Genomic DNA, 13,213 nt, shown 5'->3' on the forward strand with positions numbered 1-13,213 from the left:
AAATGGATGTAAAGACGGCATTTCTAAACTGGGATTTAGAAGAAAATGTCTACATGAAACAACCCAAGGGTTTTATCATGGAAGGCAAGGAAGAAATGGGATGCCGCCTAAAGAAATCCATTTATGGATTAAAGCAAGCCTCCAGACAGTGGTATCTAAAGTTTAATGAAACAATTAAGAGATTTGGATTTAAAGAAAATATTGAGGACAGTTGTGTTTATGCAAAGTTTAAAAGTGGGAAATATATTTTCCTAATCTTGTATGTGGATGATATTCTGCTTGCCAGCAGTGATGTTAGTCTACTGCAAGAGACAAAGAAGTTCTTGTCCTCAAATTTTGATATGAAAGATCTTGGTGAAGCGTCATATGTTTTGGGCATAGAAATTCACCGAGATAGAAACAATGGAGTATTAGGACTATCGCAAAAGGCTTTTTTAGAAAAGATTCTAAGTAAGTATAATATGCATAAGTGCAGTGCCACACCTGCCCCTATAGTCAAGGGCGACAGTTTTGGGAAACATCAAAGTCCCCAAAATCAATACGAGCTCGATCAAATGAAAGCGGTTCCATATGCTTCGGCTATTGGAAGCCTACAGTATGCACAAGTGTGCACTCGCCCTGACTTAGCATTTATCACCGGAGTACTCGGTAGATATCAAAAAAATCCAGGTTTTGAACAGTGGAAAATGGTAAAGAAGGCATTGCGTTATGTGAAAGGCACAAAGAATTACATGCTAACATACAGAAGATCTGATTTCCTAGAAATAAGAGGGTATTCAGATGCAGATTTTGCGGGGGATAAAGATGATAGAAAATCCACATCTGGATATGTATTCACCCTCGAGGGGGAGCTATTTCTTGGAGAAGCTCCAAACAGACCATAGTTGCATCATCCACGATGTATGCAGAATTTATAGCATGTTATGAAGCCACGGGGCAGGCATTATGGTTAAAGAAATTTATATCCGACTTGAAAGTGGTAGATTGTAATGACAAACCACTAAAGATGTACTGCGACCATGAGCCTGCAGTATTTTATGCTCACAACAACAAGTCGAGTACAGCTACGAAACCGATTGAGGTTAAGTATTATGTTGTGAAACACAATGTCCAGGATCAAACTATAAGTCTCGAGCATATAAGGACAAAAGATATGCTTGCGGATCCGCTAACGAAAGGCTTACCACCCAGCGTGTTCAAGGAGCACGTAGCCGGCATGGGTTTAAGGGAAAGTCTTACCTATCCTGGATCATAAGAGGCTCAAAAGTAAAAGAGTTTGTTTCAAAACAGAGAAGTGTATTGTGGTTGTCTGATTCTATCGGCAATAGAGCTGTGACGATGAAACATGCCCTATGGACTGATCCAAAATGAAACGAATAAAGTGAAAGTATAAAGTTAAAAGAAAATTTGAGATCAAGGGGGAGAATGTTAGGATTGATCTCCACCACACCAGAGCCCAACGGCTCTGGCACGACCCCTTGACCTCGTCCGCGCCCTGATCGGGGGCGCCCAACCGTTCGCTGGTTGGTGGGCCCCTGTCGTCTACACTATATAGAGTGGTGGGGGCCAGTGGCACAGGTTACGAGGTTGCCCTGAGCTGCCACTCGCCCCACCAGACGACCCACCGATTAGGGTTAGTGCAGTGCCGACGGGAAGCTCCGCCGCCACCTCTCTCGACCTCACGCCGTCGCCATCATCACCATGTTGATTTTCGATAGGTTCGTCATCCTCTACCGGCACAAATCCTACACCTATCGATCTAGCAAAGTTAACAGGCTGGCCACGCCGACCTGGTTGGTGTATAGGAAATCCGCCCGGTCCGCACCGACCAGGTGGTGCATAGCACCTTCCGGCGGCGGGAGTCCACTATCTGCCGCTCCGAGCGGTAGGGTTTTCTTCCGAACCTGTAAAATAGACGGAAATAGAACCCGACGGAAGTCGTGAACCCCTTTTGCCTCGGCCGCCGATGCTCACCGCCGTGCGATCCCGAGCCCTGGCCGGATGCCGCCCGGTTCTCCCACGCCGCCTCTCGTCCGCCAGCGCCTCGCCGGCTCGGCCATCGGAGCTTATCGAGCTCTCGGAGGTGGAGAAGGTGCTGAGCGACGTCCGTGCCGGGGACGTGCGCGTGTTCCCCGTCGGTGAGGGCGGACTCCACGGCGGCGCCTGTGCGGACTACATGGTTGTCGCCACCGGCCGCTCCGACTGGCACGTCCGCAATATCGCCCAGGCTATACTCTACAAGGCACGCCCCCTGACCCCCGTTTTGGCCCCCCCCCCCCCCCCCCCCCTCCCTTCGTAAAATAGCGACGAATCAGGCATAATTTTAGCGGGTTTTAGCTCCGGGCAGTGGCAGACCGTACCCAAAGATTTTCATTAGGCCCGGGCACACTAGAAACCTGGTCAAATTTCATCAAAATTTTCATTAATTTTTTATCAAAACAAGTTGCGCAGCCGGCCGAAAGCCTCGGCTTAGGGATGGTTGGGTCCACCTATGGCTCCGGGAATCTCTTAGTGTCCAAGGTTTTATTTCTCATTGAACTAATTATTAATTTTAGTATTGAGTGCTTTGGTGGACTCATATGCTGATGATTCTTGGAAAAAAATGTGACCAATAGTAGTATATATTAATTGTGCATGTGACTAATGTGGATGAAACATAAGATTGGTGTAAAATACTGTTGAATAAATATATGTATGACAGTGTTTCCTTGGGCGTGGTAGTGTGTTAGACAATTTTGCCGCATGGATGTGCTTCAAAATTGTTTGGCGGGTGATTGAAAGGTGGATTGGACTGAAGGGCGTGCCAAATTTAATTAGCAATGCTGCTCCCTCTATGTCATTAATCACCAAATGTAAACATAGTTCTGAGGTTCTCCGCCTCCTCACTATATTGAAATCTTTTTCATGATTGATGTGATTTAATGTTTTTTTTGTTGATATGCTATCCTGTGTCATATCTCACATGTACTCCCTCCGTCCATAAGGCGCCCTTAAATTTCGCTGGTCAACAACGTACAACTTTCACTGTTATTTGTACTTATAATGTTCTCATAATTTTTTTATAAATATATATGAAAGGAAAGATATTTGCAATATGAATGTAATGATACCATTTATATATTTTGAATCCATATAATTTGGTCTCTATTTGTGGTCAAAGTTGTGCATCAGAGACCATGTGAAAAAAAAAACGTGCCTTATATTTTGGGACAGAGGGAGTAGTTTACAAGCCCACTTCAGTGGTGATGTCATGTCATTTGAAGTTTGTGATCATGTGCACAGGCCATACTAATATGGTACTGAAATTGTCCTTTTTTTATTTTCTTAAGATAAAGCAGAAACAAAAGGGTTCTGATCGAATATTGATGCCGAGTGTAGAAGGCCAGCAAGCTGGAAAGTGGGTCGTCATTGATTCTGGTAACATCTAAATCTCATGTGCACCCCTGCAATTTTCTTTGCAGAAATTGATTTTAGAAATGAAGAGACATAGACTAATATCATAAGGAAAATTTGATTTTGAATAAGAGCCCTAACTATCAAATCTAAACATACCAAAGGATCCTGTCCAAAGGATTTTCTATAAGATTTAAAGGAAAAGGAAACTCAAGACAGAGTCTTCTCTCCAGAGTCTAGAGCAGAAGTGCTATTGCATTATCATTGTTTTTTAGATCTACTGCATTATTATTTGTGCCTGATGTTGGTCCAGCTCTAGAGTACTCCTTAAGGCTTTATGCTGGGGTTCCACCTTGGCTGTTTGCACTAGTAGATCTGGAATTAGCAGCACCTCTCTAATAGTTAAGTACTTTGGCTGGTTAGCTTCCTTGAACTGTTCTTCGACAGCTGATCGTTTTGAGCAACAAGGCCCTGTAAAGATCATCATTGTGTCCCCTTCGTACCAGTAGCAAGAGCCTATCACTTCTGCTGGCCTCGTTCTTCTTCACAAGACAAATTTCATGGGAATTTTTGCGTTGGATACAAGAGCAAAACCTAATGACACAATTGCATTCCGTCTGAAATGATTGGTGGGTACCTTTCTGGGTCATGATTCAAGCAAACTCAACAGAAGACCTGGTAAACTTTGGTCCTGCTAATTATGTTGTCCAATTAAAAACACTGCAATGACTGTCCAATAGTGCTCGACCTTCGGACTTGGGTTCAATGCCTAGCAATCAAAATCATGGAAATGTGCAGGCTGTGGAGATTTGCTGGTTCTATACAGTTAGTTTTGTTGTTATACGGTGAAATAGCAGCAGGCCGTTTAGTACTTCTTTCTTCCCTGTTGTGATGCCTGATGTCGGTTGTGTCTTCAGCTACTCTCTATGTATAAATGAAAAGATAATCAAGGGCCATACGCAGCAGTGGCAAATAAGGCAAGAAATGGCATTATCTCGTGGGCTGAACTCCGAAGACTAGCTTCTTGAGTTTTAGAATTCTGAAATGGCAGTGTGCCTTTCTTAGTATGTGGTCTAAATTGGTATCTTGAGGTCTGAAGTCTAGTAAGTGTTTTAGAGTTTTTTAATGTTGGTGCACCACTCTTTGAAGTAGCTCAAGTTTTAACCATCTATGTTCTGCTCTAGTTGAAGTCGTTTTGAACAATTAACGAATATTATGTCAGGAAGTATCATCATCCACGCGCTTGAAGAAAGAGCAAGAGAGTACTATGATCTGGAAAGCGTTTGGACAAAGGCGGTGTCCCCTAACATTTCTGCTCAGGTCAGCAGAGCATATAGCTTGTATTTCTTGTTGTTTCCCACAATAAATTACATTGGGTGTATCGAATTATTGATAGATGCAAATACACCATTAATATATTTTAGTTATTTAATAAACATCATATTACTAAAGTTATTACGCAATTGCGGTTATGCACACACTTCAGTAAAAAAATGGTCTGGAATGCTAGGAATCATAGTGCAAATTTTAGATAATTAGGTATTTAAGTTAGCAGTCAAGATGGACGTGATCAGTGATTTGCCATGTGAAATTAAGCATCTTTCTCTTGGGGTGAATTTAGGATCCTGTGTTGTTTCAAGACCAAGGAAAATTGTATTTTATCAAATGACAGGAAGTAGAGAGTCGCTCGATTAGTCAAATTTGTCGGTACTTGTGTTCCAACCATAGTAGCCGGAAACGGGGTCAATGCCGCGTTCCATGACCCAGGGTTGATCGACCCAGATCGAGGGTCGGGAACGATAGCGGGTCGATCGATGTGGGTCAGCGGCCAGGTCGTGATCCTGTTCGATGTCTGCTGACCCCTGATGAGTACCGAAGAACCTTGGGCCACGATGGTATACAACATCAAAGCCTTTTTCCCAAGCAAGTTGGGTAGGCTAGATATGAAACCCAGCAGAAATAAAAGGAAATTCCCCTCCGCAGTCTGCCATCTCTGTGCCGCGTCGGACAGCGGCTGAGTGCCGGATGGTCTCAGTCCCACGCCGCCATCGTGCTGCAACTTGTCCTGCTTCGTTCTTCACTTGCTGCCGTCGCCGCCTGGTCGCCTGGGTAGTCGCTAGGGGAGATCGGACGTCGGAGGTATCGCTAAACCTATGCGCTAGAGGCTGGAGCCGCTGGACTGGGAATTGGGCGGCGTTGGTGGTGAAATTGGGAAGAAGATGAGAATGACATGCGTTGGATTCCAGAGTCAAGCAACATGGCCTATTGGGCTGTAAGTGGGTTGGACCCATTATTTATATTTGCAACCTTTTTATCTTTTGTGATTTTTTTCTGAGTTGGAGTTGAATTTGAATAGTACTCCATTTCATCAAACCGGGGCCATCGACCCAGAATTAAGTGCATCACGACCCACATTCCAAATTAGTGTCCTGGAGATGTATACCCCTCACCGAACCTCGTTCACAGGGATGGGGGGATCCTCGACCCTCGACCCCCTTCTTGGACCCGGTCGACCCGAACTTCTGGCAACTATGGTTCCAACCAAAAACCTTGACTAGTCGTGACTAGTCGCGCGACTAGTCCATGAGTCGGTACCTTAGCGACTCGTCTCGACTCATCAACTCGTAATCTTTGGTTTAGGGTACATACTGAAATAAAAAGTGAAAGTATACAGATAAATGTTCTGTGCAATGCATTTATTGCAATTCTTAGGGTAGTTCAGGCAGTTTGAATTGGATAACAATGCAAACCAATGGTTACAGTTTTCTTATACCTGGTTGGTATTTCAAGATGTGCTAACATGGTTTTTTATAAATTTGTAAGCAGATGCAAATAGGATTTAGTTTTGGGCTATACTTCTAACAGTTTCTCATCTTATATTGTTTCTCCTGCAGGAGTTGGAGACTTCACTTGTGAAGACACGCCGCAGGGACCACTCGCAGAAACCCATGAAGAGCATCTGAGCTAAATGCGCCGCGGCCATGATCGATCGCCTGCAGTGGTGAGTATTCCGAGTTTCTGTACCCTCAAGTCTCATTTGGATGTACTATTGTTGAACGAACTACATGGTCACACCACGGACAACCACATAACATGCATTTACGATCGTGTGCAGGGTTTGTTCAAGGTTTTTGAGTTTGACAGCGCCAAGTATTCTTGCTTGTGTGCAGAACCTTGAAGGGTAGATTTCTAAGTTTGCTTGTGAATGATGTCTCATCAGGATTCATGGCACCATGATGTCTCTGCAAGCTTGTGTTTTGTGTTTTGTACTTTTGATCATTTTGTCGCCTGCAAGTTCAAGCCTAGATTGTGGTTTTTCTTTTGTTTCCTGTTGTTATCCAGCTCTTTGGATAGTACTCATAATATATACTGGTGCTATCTTGGATCCAAGGTAACACTTTGGACAATTTATATCAGTGTCGACAGGTCAGCACAAGTTATAGATATGAACTTTGAACCTCTATGCTTTTAAGAGGCCTTATTTTCGTGGCCCAGACCCATCAGCAATCAGGTATCGGCCTTTGCTGTTGACATGTTTTATGAGACATAGGGAGGGCATGAAATAAAGGCTTAAAATGAAGTGGCAGCTACAGCCTGAAACCACTCTCTAAAAATAATTACTAAATTTGTTCACAAAAAAATGGCGCAAGTTTTTTCTAAATTACTAACTTTATTCACAAAAAAATGTTGCAAGTTTTTCTAAATTTAGATGTATCTTAATATATATATGTATACATCTAAATTTAGACAATTCTTTAACATTCTTTTAAAACGGTGAAGAGCACAAACCTGAAACTAACTGTAAACCATATGTCCAAACCTCCCGGCACAACACAACACAGCGCATAAACAACCTCCCGGCACAACACAGCGCATAAACAGAAACTCAGAGAGCAGGCATTTGAATCGTGGACTAGTGGCAGCATATGCGTGTACTATTGTGACGAGTGTAAAAGCATGCGCACGGAAAATGAACATTTATATTCAGCGGGTGCGCCATCTTTTCGGCTCAAACTTCGGAAATTTAATTTGGCTCTCGAGTGGATATGCTTTCTCTACTAAAAAACTATTTTAAAGTGTTAAAAGTTTTTAATAAAAAATTATATATGTGCATCTCCATAATAACATGTGTGTGTTCGTCAAATATCGATATTTTTATGTTCTATGTAAAAAAATTATCTTGTGAAAAGTTTTATTTTTATTATTAAATTTTGTCTTTTTACACACGTCGCAGAACAAATCGAGTTTTCACGAAACAACCGTGAACAAGTAGCACGTGATGTACATGCGAATTATTTATTTCAATTTTTAACATTTCAAAATGTATCTAAAATACAGTTGAAAATAAAGAGAGTGTATATACTCCCATGTGATAAAACACCACTCCAACTCCTGAAAAAAAAAAACACCACCGCATCCATCGATGCCAGCTACACCCGCACCGGTTTTTGTTGGCTAGCATAGCCCCATCCTGAGTTCCTCACACGTTCATCCCCCACTCCTCCGCTTTCGGTTTTCAGTCCACCGCCCTCTCCCGCAGTCCAGACGCGAGGGGCACATCCGCTTGCAGAAGCTTCTCCAAGTGAGGCCGCCGATGATCGTCTGATCGGCCGTCGCCATGGGCTGCGCCGGATCCACCCCTACATCTGATGGTATCTTCTTCTTACCCTGCCTCTCTCTATCGTATTATATTCTCATAGTAGTGAGTTATGGGATTGAGATCTCAGGCAATTTGGTTCCCAGAACTGTGATCTGGGATGGGATTGGTGATGAGTCATGCTGCAATAATTCAGCTGCGGGGGTAGCAGGGAGGGGGTTACATCTCCTTATGGAATACTGTACAATGATACTATGTGATCATTCTCAGGGGCTTATATACTGGTAGCTTGCGCAAATCAAACAATTCTTGAAACATAAAGTGTTGTTAGTATCACCATGATCGACATGTCTTTTTTTTTTTTAGAGACATGATCTCGACATATTGGTGATACAAATTTCGGTGGAGAGGATACGTGTACTATGAAAAGGCAACTGAGGGGTGATATATTCTCATCTGCACTGTAACATGAAAACTATAGTGGGGAGAAGAAGAAGATACGTATATAAAGGAAATCGATTGGACTGACGGTTTATTCTTCCTTGGACCAAAGATGTGACATGACGAAAGAAGTATTGAAATGATGGTTTATTCTTACTGAGGAGGAAAGAAGTTTCTTATTGGGGTTCAGTAGTAGGAAATATCAGCTCTGAGCTTTTGACTAAGTAAAATGGCTTTGACATCAGTGTCAGTCCATTAGGTTGGTTAAATTGCAGGGAGACCTCTCTTTCATGAGTACTTATTTTTCTCCCTAATACTGAACTCGCTTAACATGACTTCTCTAATACTACCTCCGGTCACAATAAATTGACGCACCTAACAGCCTAAGTACACGCATGCACAGGTCTCCCTCCGCGTCGATTAAATCTGACCGGAGGGAGTAGTTGTGAAAAATGGCATGATTTAATCTTTTTGCCTGATCCTGGTCACATCCTTAGTATTAGTTAAACGACTTAAAAATGTTCAGAAAGCTATAAACTTTTTATGTGTTAAGGTGGTGAATATGACATTTATGTTGCCTGGTTCAGCACATGAATAGCCTTTTTTTGCCCGGTTCAGCACATGAATAGCCTTAACTCATTAATAAAACAGGCTTATAGAGCAGCAGGTTTGTTGAAAAGAACTCCTGGCATTTCTTGGAAGCTGAATTATGTGCTTTTGTTAATTTGTGTAATTCTGCGGTGCTTAATACAATGTGCAGCCTGCCTCGGTTCTAAGATCAATGCACTGCTTATTTACTGTTATATCCTGTTACTGCATTTGGATATATTCAGTTACTGACGCTTAACACATTCTGTTGATTTCAGATAATAGTAAGAAGCTAAAAAAGCCAAAGCCTTGGAAGCACACTCAGGCAATAACACCAGCAGAACTCAAACAGATGCGCGAGGAATTCTGGGACACTACTCCTCACTACGGTGGACAGAAAGGTACTATACAACTTCCATTGTTGTACTGTGAACATTTATCTGCAGTTGATTTATACTGCTTGCTAGACCAGTACCCTTTTTTTCAGAAGAAGCACAGCTAGGCAGTTTGTTAAATTAAACTTTTGAAGCACATGTACACTTATGGTGTTTATTTTGCTGTTTTGGAAGTTTAGTCCACTGTTACTATTGTATATATGTCGCGGCCCCTTCTAGTCCTTCAGGAGCAAAACACATTCTTCAGTATGAACTATGAAGGAATTGCAGAACAGAAGCTGGCCGGTATCATTGATTTTATTGATACAAATCTCTCCCCGTACTATTGACATTCCGCTGGTTTGTCATTGTGATGACCACATAATTTCGTTAAAAAAATACTTATCAATTAGCATATTTTAGACTCCCACTGTCCGTAACAAACACCTTCGACCATTATTTACGAAATATGGAAAATAGTATTGGTATGGAAGTATTTTTCATGACAAACTTAAAATTTAATTATCACCTTTTAGTGTGAATAGTTTTAATATTTCAATAGTCAAAATTACACAAGCTTGACTGCACACTTTCTAGAATGACATCTATTTATGAGCGATGCAGTATTTTTGGTTCAGCGAAGGGTTGGTCTGAGAAATCTTGAACTGTTGTCTTATCGTATTCATAAAACACATGTTTGTTTTCTTATGATAGCACACCCCTAGCACAAAAATTATACAACCAAATAGTTGAAGAAACACTAGCTTTGCATAACAAACTGTCATCTGTTTCCATCAGAGATTTGGGATGCACTTCGAGCCGCCGCAGACGCTGAATTATCTCTTGCACAGACCATAGTGGACAGTGCTGGCATCATCGTCACAAATTCTGACATGACACTTTGCTACGATGAAAGAGGTAAAAGCATCTCTCTTGTATCTCGTGTATCTTCTCTACATCCATGCTTTCAGAACCAAACCAATGCCTCCAAACTCTGCTGCAGGTGCCAAATACGAACTACCGAAGTATGTTCTGAGTGAGCCAAGTAATTTGATCAAGGAAGAATGAAGCATGGACCATGAAGGATTTGTGTAAATTATGTAAATCTCATTTTTTCAGTCGCATTAGTCTTACTTGCTCGAAACTTCAATGGAGTTACCGCCCTTAGGCTCAGTTTGCGCTTGTTGAACCACGATATATTTATTTCATAATCTGCTTTACAAAATTAGCCCCATAATAATAGAAAAATTGAGAAATAGGCAAAAGGTGGTTGAGACTTGAGAATATGGGATTGTCATAATCCGTCTCATACCGAGTGGCAAAGGCAGCCTTAGTTTAGGTCCCGTGTCTTCTTGGTCCAACACATGTGCACAGAGCTGTTGCCAGCGTAGTATATTAACAAAATCACTGCCGGAGCATTTTCCCATGAGCTGCTGAACAGATTCAGGTGAGAGAGCTGCTGAGCATTTTCCCATCTTTGCTAGTCTTCAGGGGCTTTCTCCCCCTCCTCTCGTCGCCCCGGCGGCGGCGGGTGGGGGAGGAAGCCCCGGTGGTCTTTGGCCGGCGTGTAGATAGGTGTAGGCTAGGGTTTGCGGGCGGTGCTCGGTCGGTGTCGACGCCGCCGCCGCGAATAAAGTTTTCCGGGTCACCGTCTTGGCGGCGCCGTCGTGTCTCGCTGAGGAGCCGCGGATCTAGGCTTCCCAGGCGAGATCGTCGAGGCGACGGCGGGGATCTCGTCGGGGGATTTTGCTTCTCGTCTTCGTCCTCGTCACGGGCGTCCCCTCCGCCGCCGTTGGGAAGACGAGATCTGTACAGGAGTTCTCTTCGCCGGCCTCGTCGGGCTGGCGCTGGTCTCGGAGGTGGCGTGGTTCGTGCTGGGCTGCGGTTCCGTGGCAGGCGGATTTGGTGCTGCCTCTCGACGTTGGTCGATGAGGCTGGCTGGATCTGGAGATCGACGACGAGCTCGGGGCTGGGCCCCAACCGACGAGCCCCAACGACAAGGTGAGCATCTCCGGTGCTCCACTATTGAGGTTCTTAAAGCCCAAGTGTGGCAATGGAGCTGCGTCGACCTCGGGCATGGTGGTTTCTGCTGCTCCCTCTCTTGGTGGTCGCCGTGGCGGCGCCGGAGTTTCGGCGGCGGATCGGACCCGAGGACTACTCTGTATTTTTTCTCTTTTGGGGGTTCTTTCTGCAAAATGTACGGGCCTACGTGTTCTTCTGGACCTTTCTGTGTCGGTGTGTACGTTCTGTGTACTCCTGTTTGATATAATGAAATACGTATGCATCTCAAAAAAAAAAAATCTTTACTAGTCTTCCGAAATTTCACTCCCAAAAAGAGGGTATGCACCAGATTCAGGTAACCTTTTGCAAGGATCACCAGTTCAATAAACTTTTTTGCAGTTTTCACCACTGCGGGTTTTTATTTTTGTAAAACTGGTGATTTTTAAACTTCCGGTGAAACCGGTGAAATCTGCAATTTGCTCCCAAAAACGTCGGTACTATGGTAGATTTTGGTCGCCACCCAAACATACCCTCGACAGCTAATCAGGTCGCGTGTTTGACTGCTAGTGCATTTGCTGTCCCTGCGTGTCTGTTGTTCACATTAAACAGATGGCCGTGCAAGACCTGAATCATTGGATCTCTCCCATCATAATGGCATTGTACGGTTGTACCGACAGCTTGACATTACTAACTGCACGGCTCGGGCAGATGCTTCTTTCCGGTCCGCGCAACCAATGAATGCACGGTGATGGCTATGTTCACGGACGGCAAATTATCTTCAGTTTCTTGTACTACGAGCTGTGTGCATAAACCGTAAGTTTATTTAAATTTCAATGTATCTAGACACTTTTAAATATATAGATATACTTGAATTTAGATGAATCTTCGACATAATTTATGGATTGAGGGAGTACCAGTAATCTATTCACTCTCTCACAGTTTATTAGGCGTGCACGTACCTCTAGGTCGCTAATTTGATCAAGTTAGCATTATTTATATGTTATAAAAATTATATCATTAGAAAGTTTAGATGTTCTATTTTCTAATGATATATTTTTTACATTATATAATTTAAATTATATAGATCAAATTGGCGACCTAGGAATACGGAGAAGTCTAGTAAACTGAGACGGAGAGAGTAGCATACTGCATACATACATGCATATGTCAGCGATAGGAGGTAGTAGTAATATCTGGTTTTAGTTCCAACTACGTTCTACCTCTCACGAAAGTTATCTAAAATTTATTTAAACTCGAATGTATCTAAACACTAAATAGTACTAGTATCTATATACATCTAAATTTTCATAAATCTCAGACAGTTTGATAAGATGGAGGAAGTAGTTTGGAAATGTGATCCTCCAAACTCCAGAGTGGCACGAAGGACCACGGTTCAAGTGATTTGTCTAGGATTCCATGCGTGCGTAGGGTGGATCCATAGATCTGAGCGGGGCTCCACGGTTTTTCTCGCGATAGATCACATCACATGACGATCTCAAACTTTTGGGCTCGCGTAGCGCGAAGGACCAGGCTGTAGACGCTCGGTAGCTGTTCGTGGAGTGTAGTTAGTTGGACCCCTGTTTTTTCTCAACGGAAAAATTAATTGGATCCGGGGGTCCACTCTCGGAGTCTCGGAATCTTTGACGTTAACTGGGCTCAGCCTGTTTGAGATTATTGATCTCCTCTTTCTTTTCGCAGCTAGAGCTTTCACCCCTCAAGAAATGAGGGAAAGCGATGATAAATCAAATTCTGTAATTAGCTACGATGCTGATACATCGAGTTTTATCATGCCATATGTAATCCATGATGCAACTTTGTT

General features: G+C 43.1%; 2 protein-coding genes across 3 annotated transcripts; both read left to right on the top strand.

Moving 5' to 3' along the window:
* The first annotated feature begins 1,885 nt into the window (after window positions 1-1,885).
* On the top strand, window positions 1,886-6,804 carry LOC127344599 (protein Iojap-related, mitochondrial). Of its 2 annotated transcripts, none has more exons than XM_051370906.2 (5): window positions 1,886-2,242; window positions 3,330-3,417; window positions 4,616-4,713; window positions 6,288-6,394; window positions 6,509-6,804. In XM_051370906.2, exons 1-4 carry the CDS (start codon window positions 1,967-1,969, stop codon window positions 6,354-6,356), a joined length of 531 nt encoding a protein of 176 aa, XP_051226866.1. In that variant the 5' UTR covers window positions 1,886-1,966; the 3' UTR covers window positions 6,357-6,394; window positions 6,509-6,804. The 2 variants fall into 2 exon arrangements, with proteins under 2 accessions (XP_051226866.1, XP_051226867.1); XM_051370907.2 differs by having other exon boundaries at window positions 6,288-6,391.
* Window positions 6,805-7,869: 1,065 nt separating this feature from the next.
* Window positions 7,870-10,618, top strand: LOC127344601 (uncharacterized). Its single transcript, XM_051370908.2, has 4 exons — window positions 7,870-8,045; window positions 9,298-9,420; window positions 10,192-10,311; window positions 10,397-10,618. The coding sequence occupies exons 1-4, from the start codon at window positions 8,012-8,014 to the stop codon at window positions 10,459-10,461; spliced, it is 342 nt and encodes a 113-aa protein (XP_051226868.1). The 5' UTR covers window positions 7,870-8,011; the 3' UTR covers window positions 10,462-10,618.
* The last annotated feature ends 2,595 nt before the right edge of the window (window positions 10,619-13,213 follow it).

This window comes from Lolium perenne, chromosome 3 (genome assembly GCF_019359855.2).
Source record: "Lolium perenne isolate Kyuss_39 chromosome 3, Kyuss_2.0, whole genome shotgun sequence".
Lineage (NCBI taxonomy): Eukaryota > Viridiplantae > Streptophyta > Magnoliopsida > Poales > Poaceae > Lolium > Lolium perenne.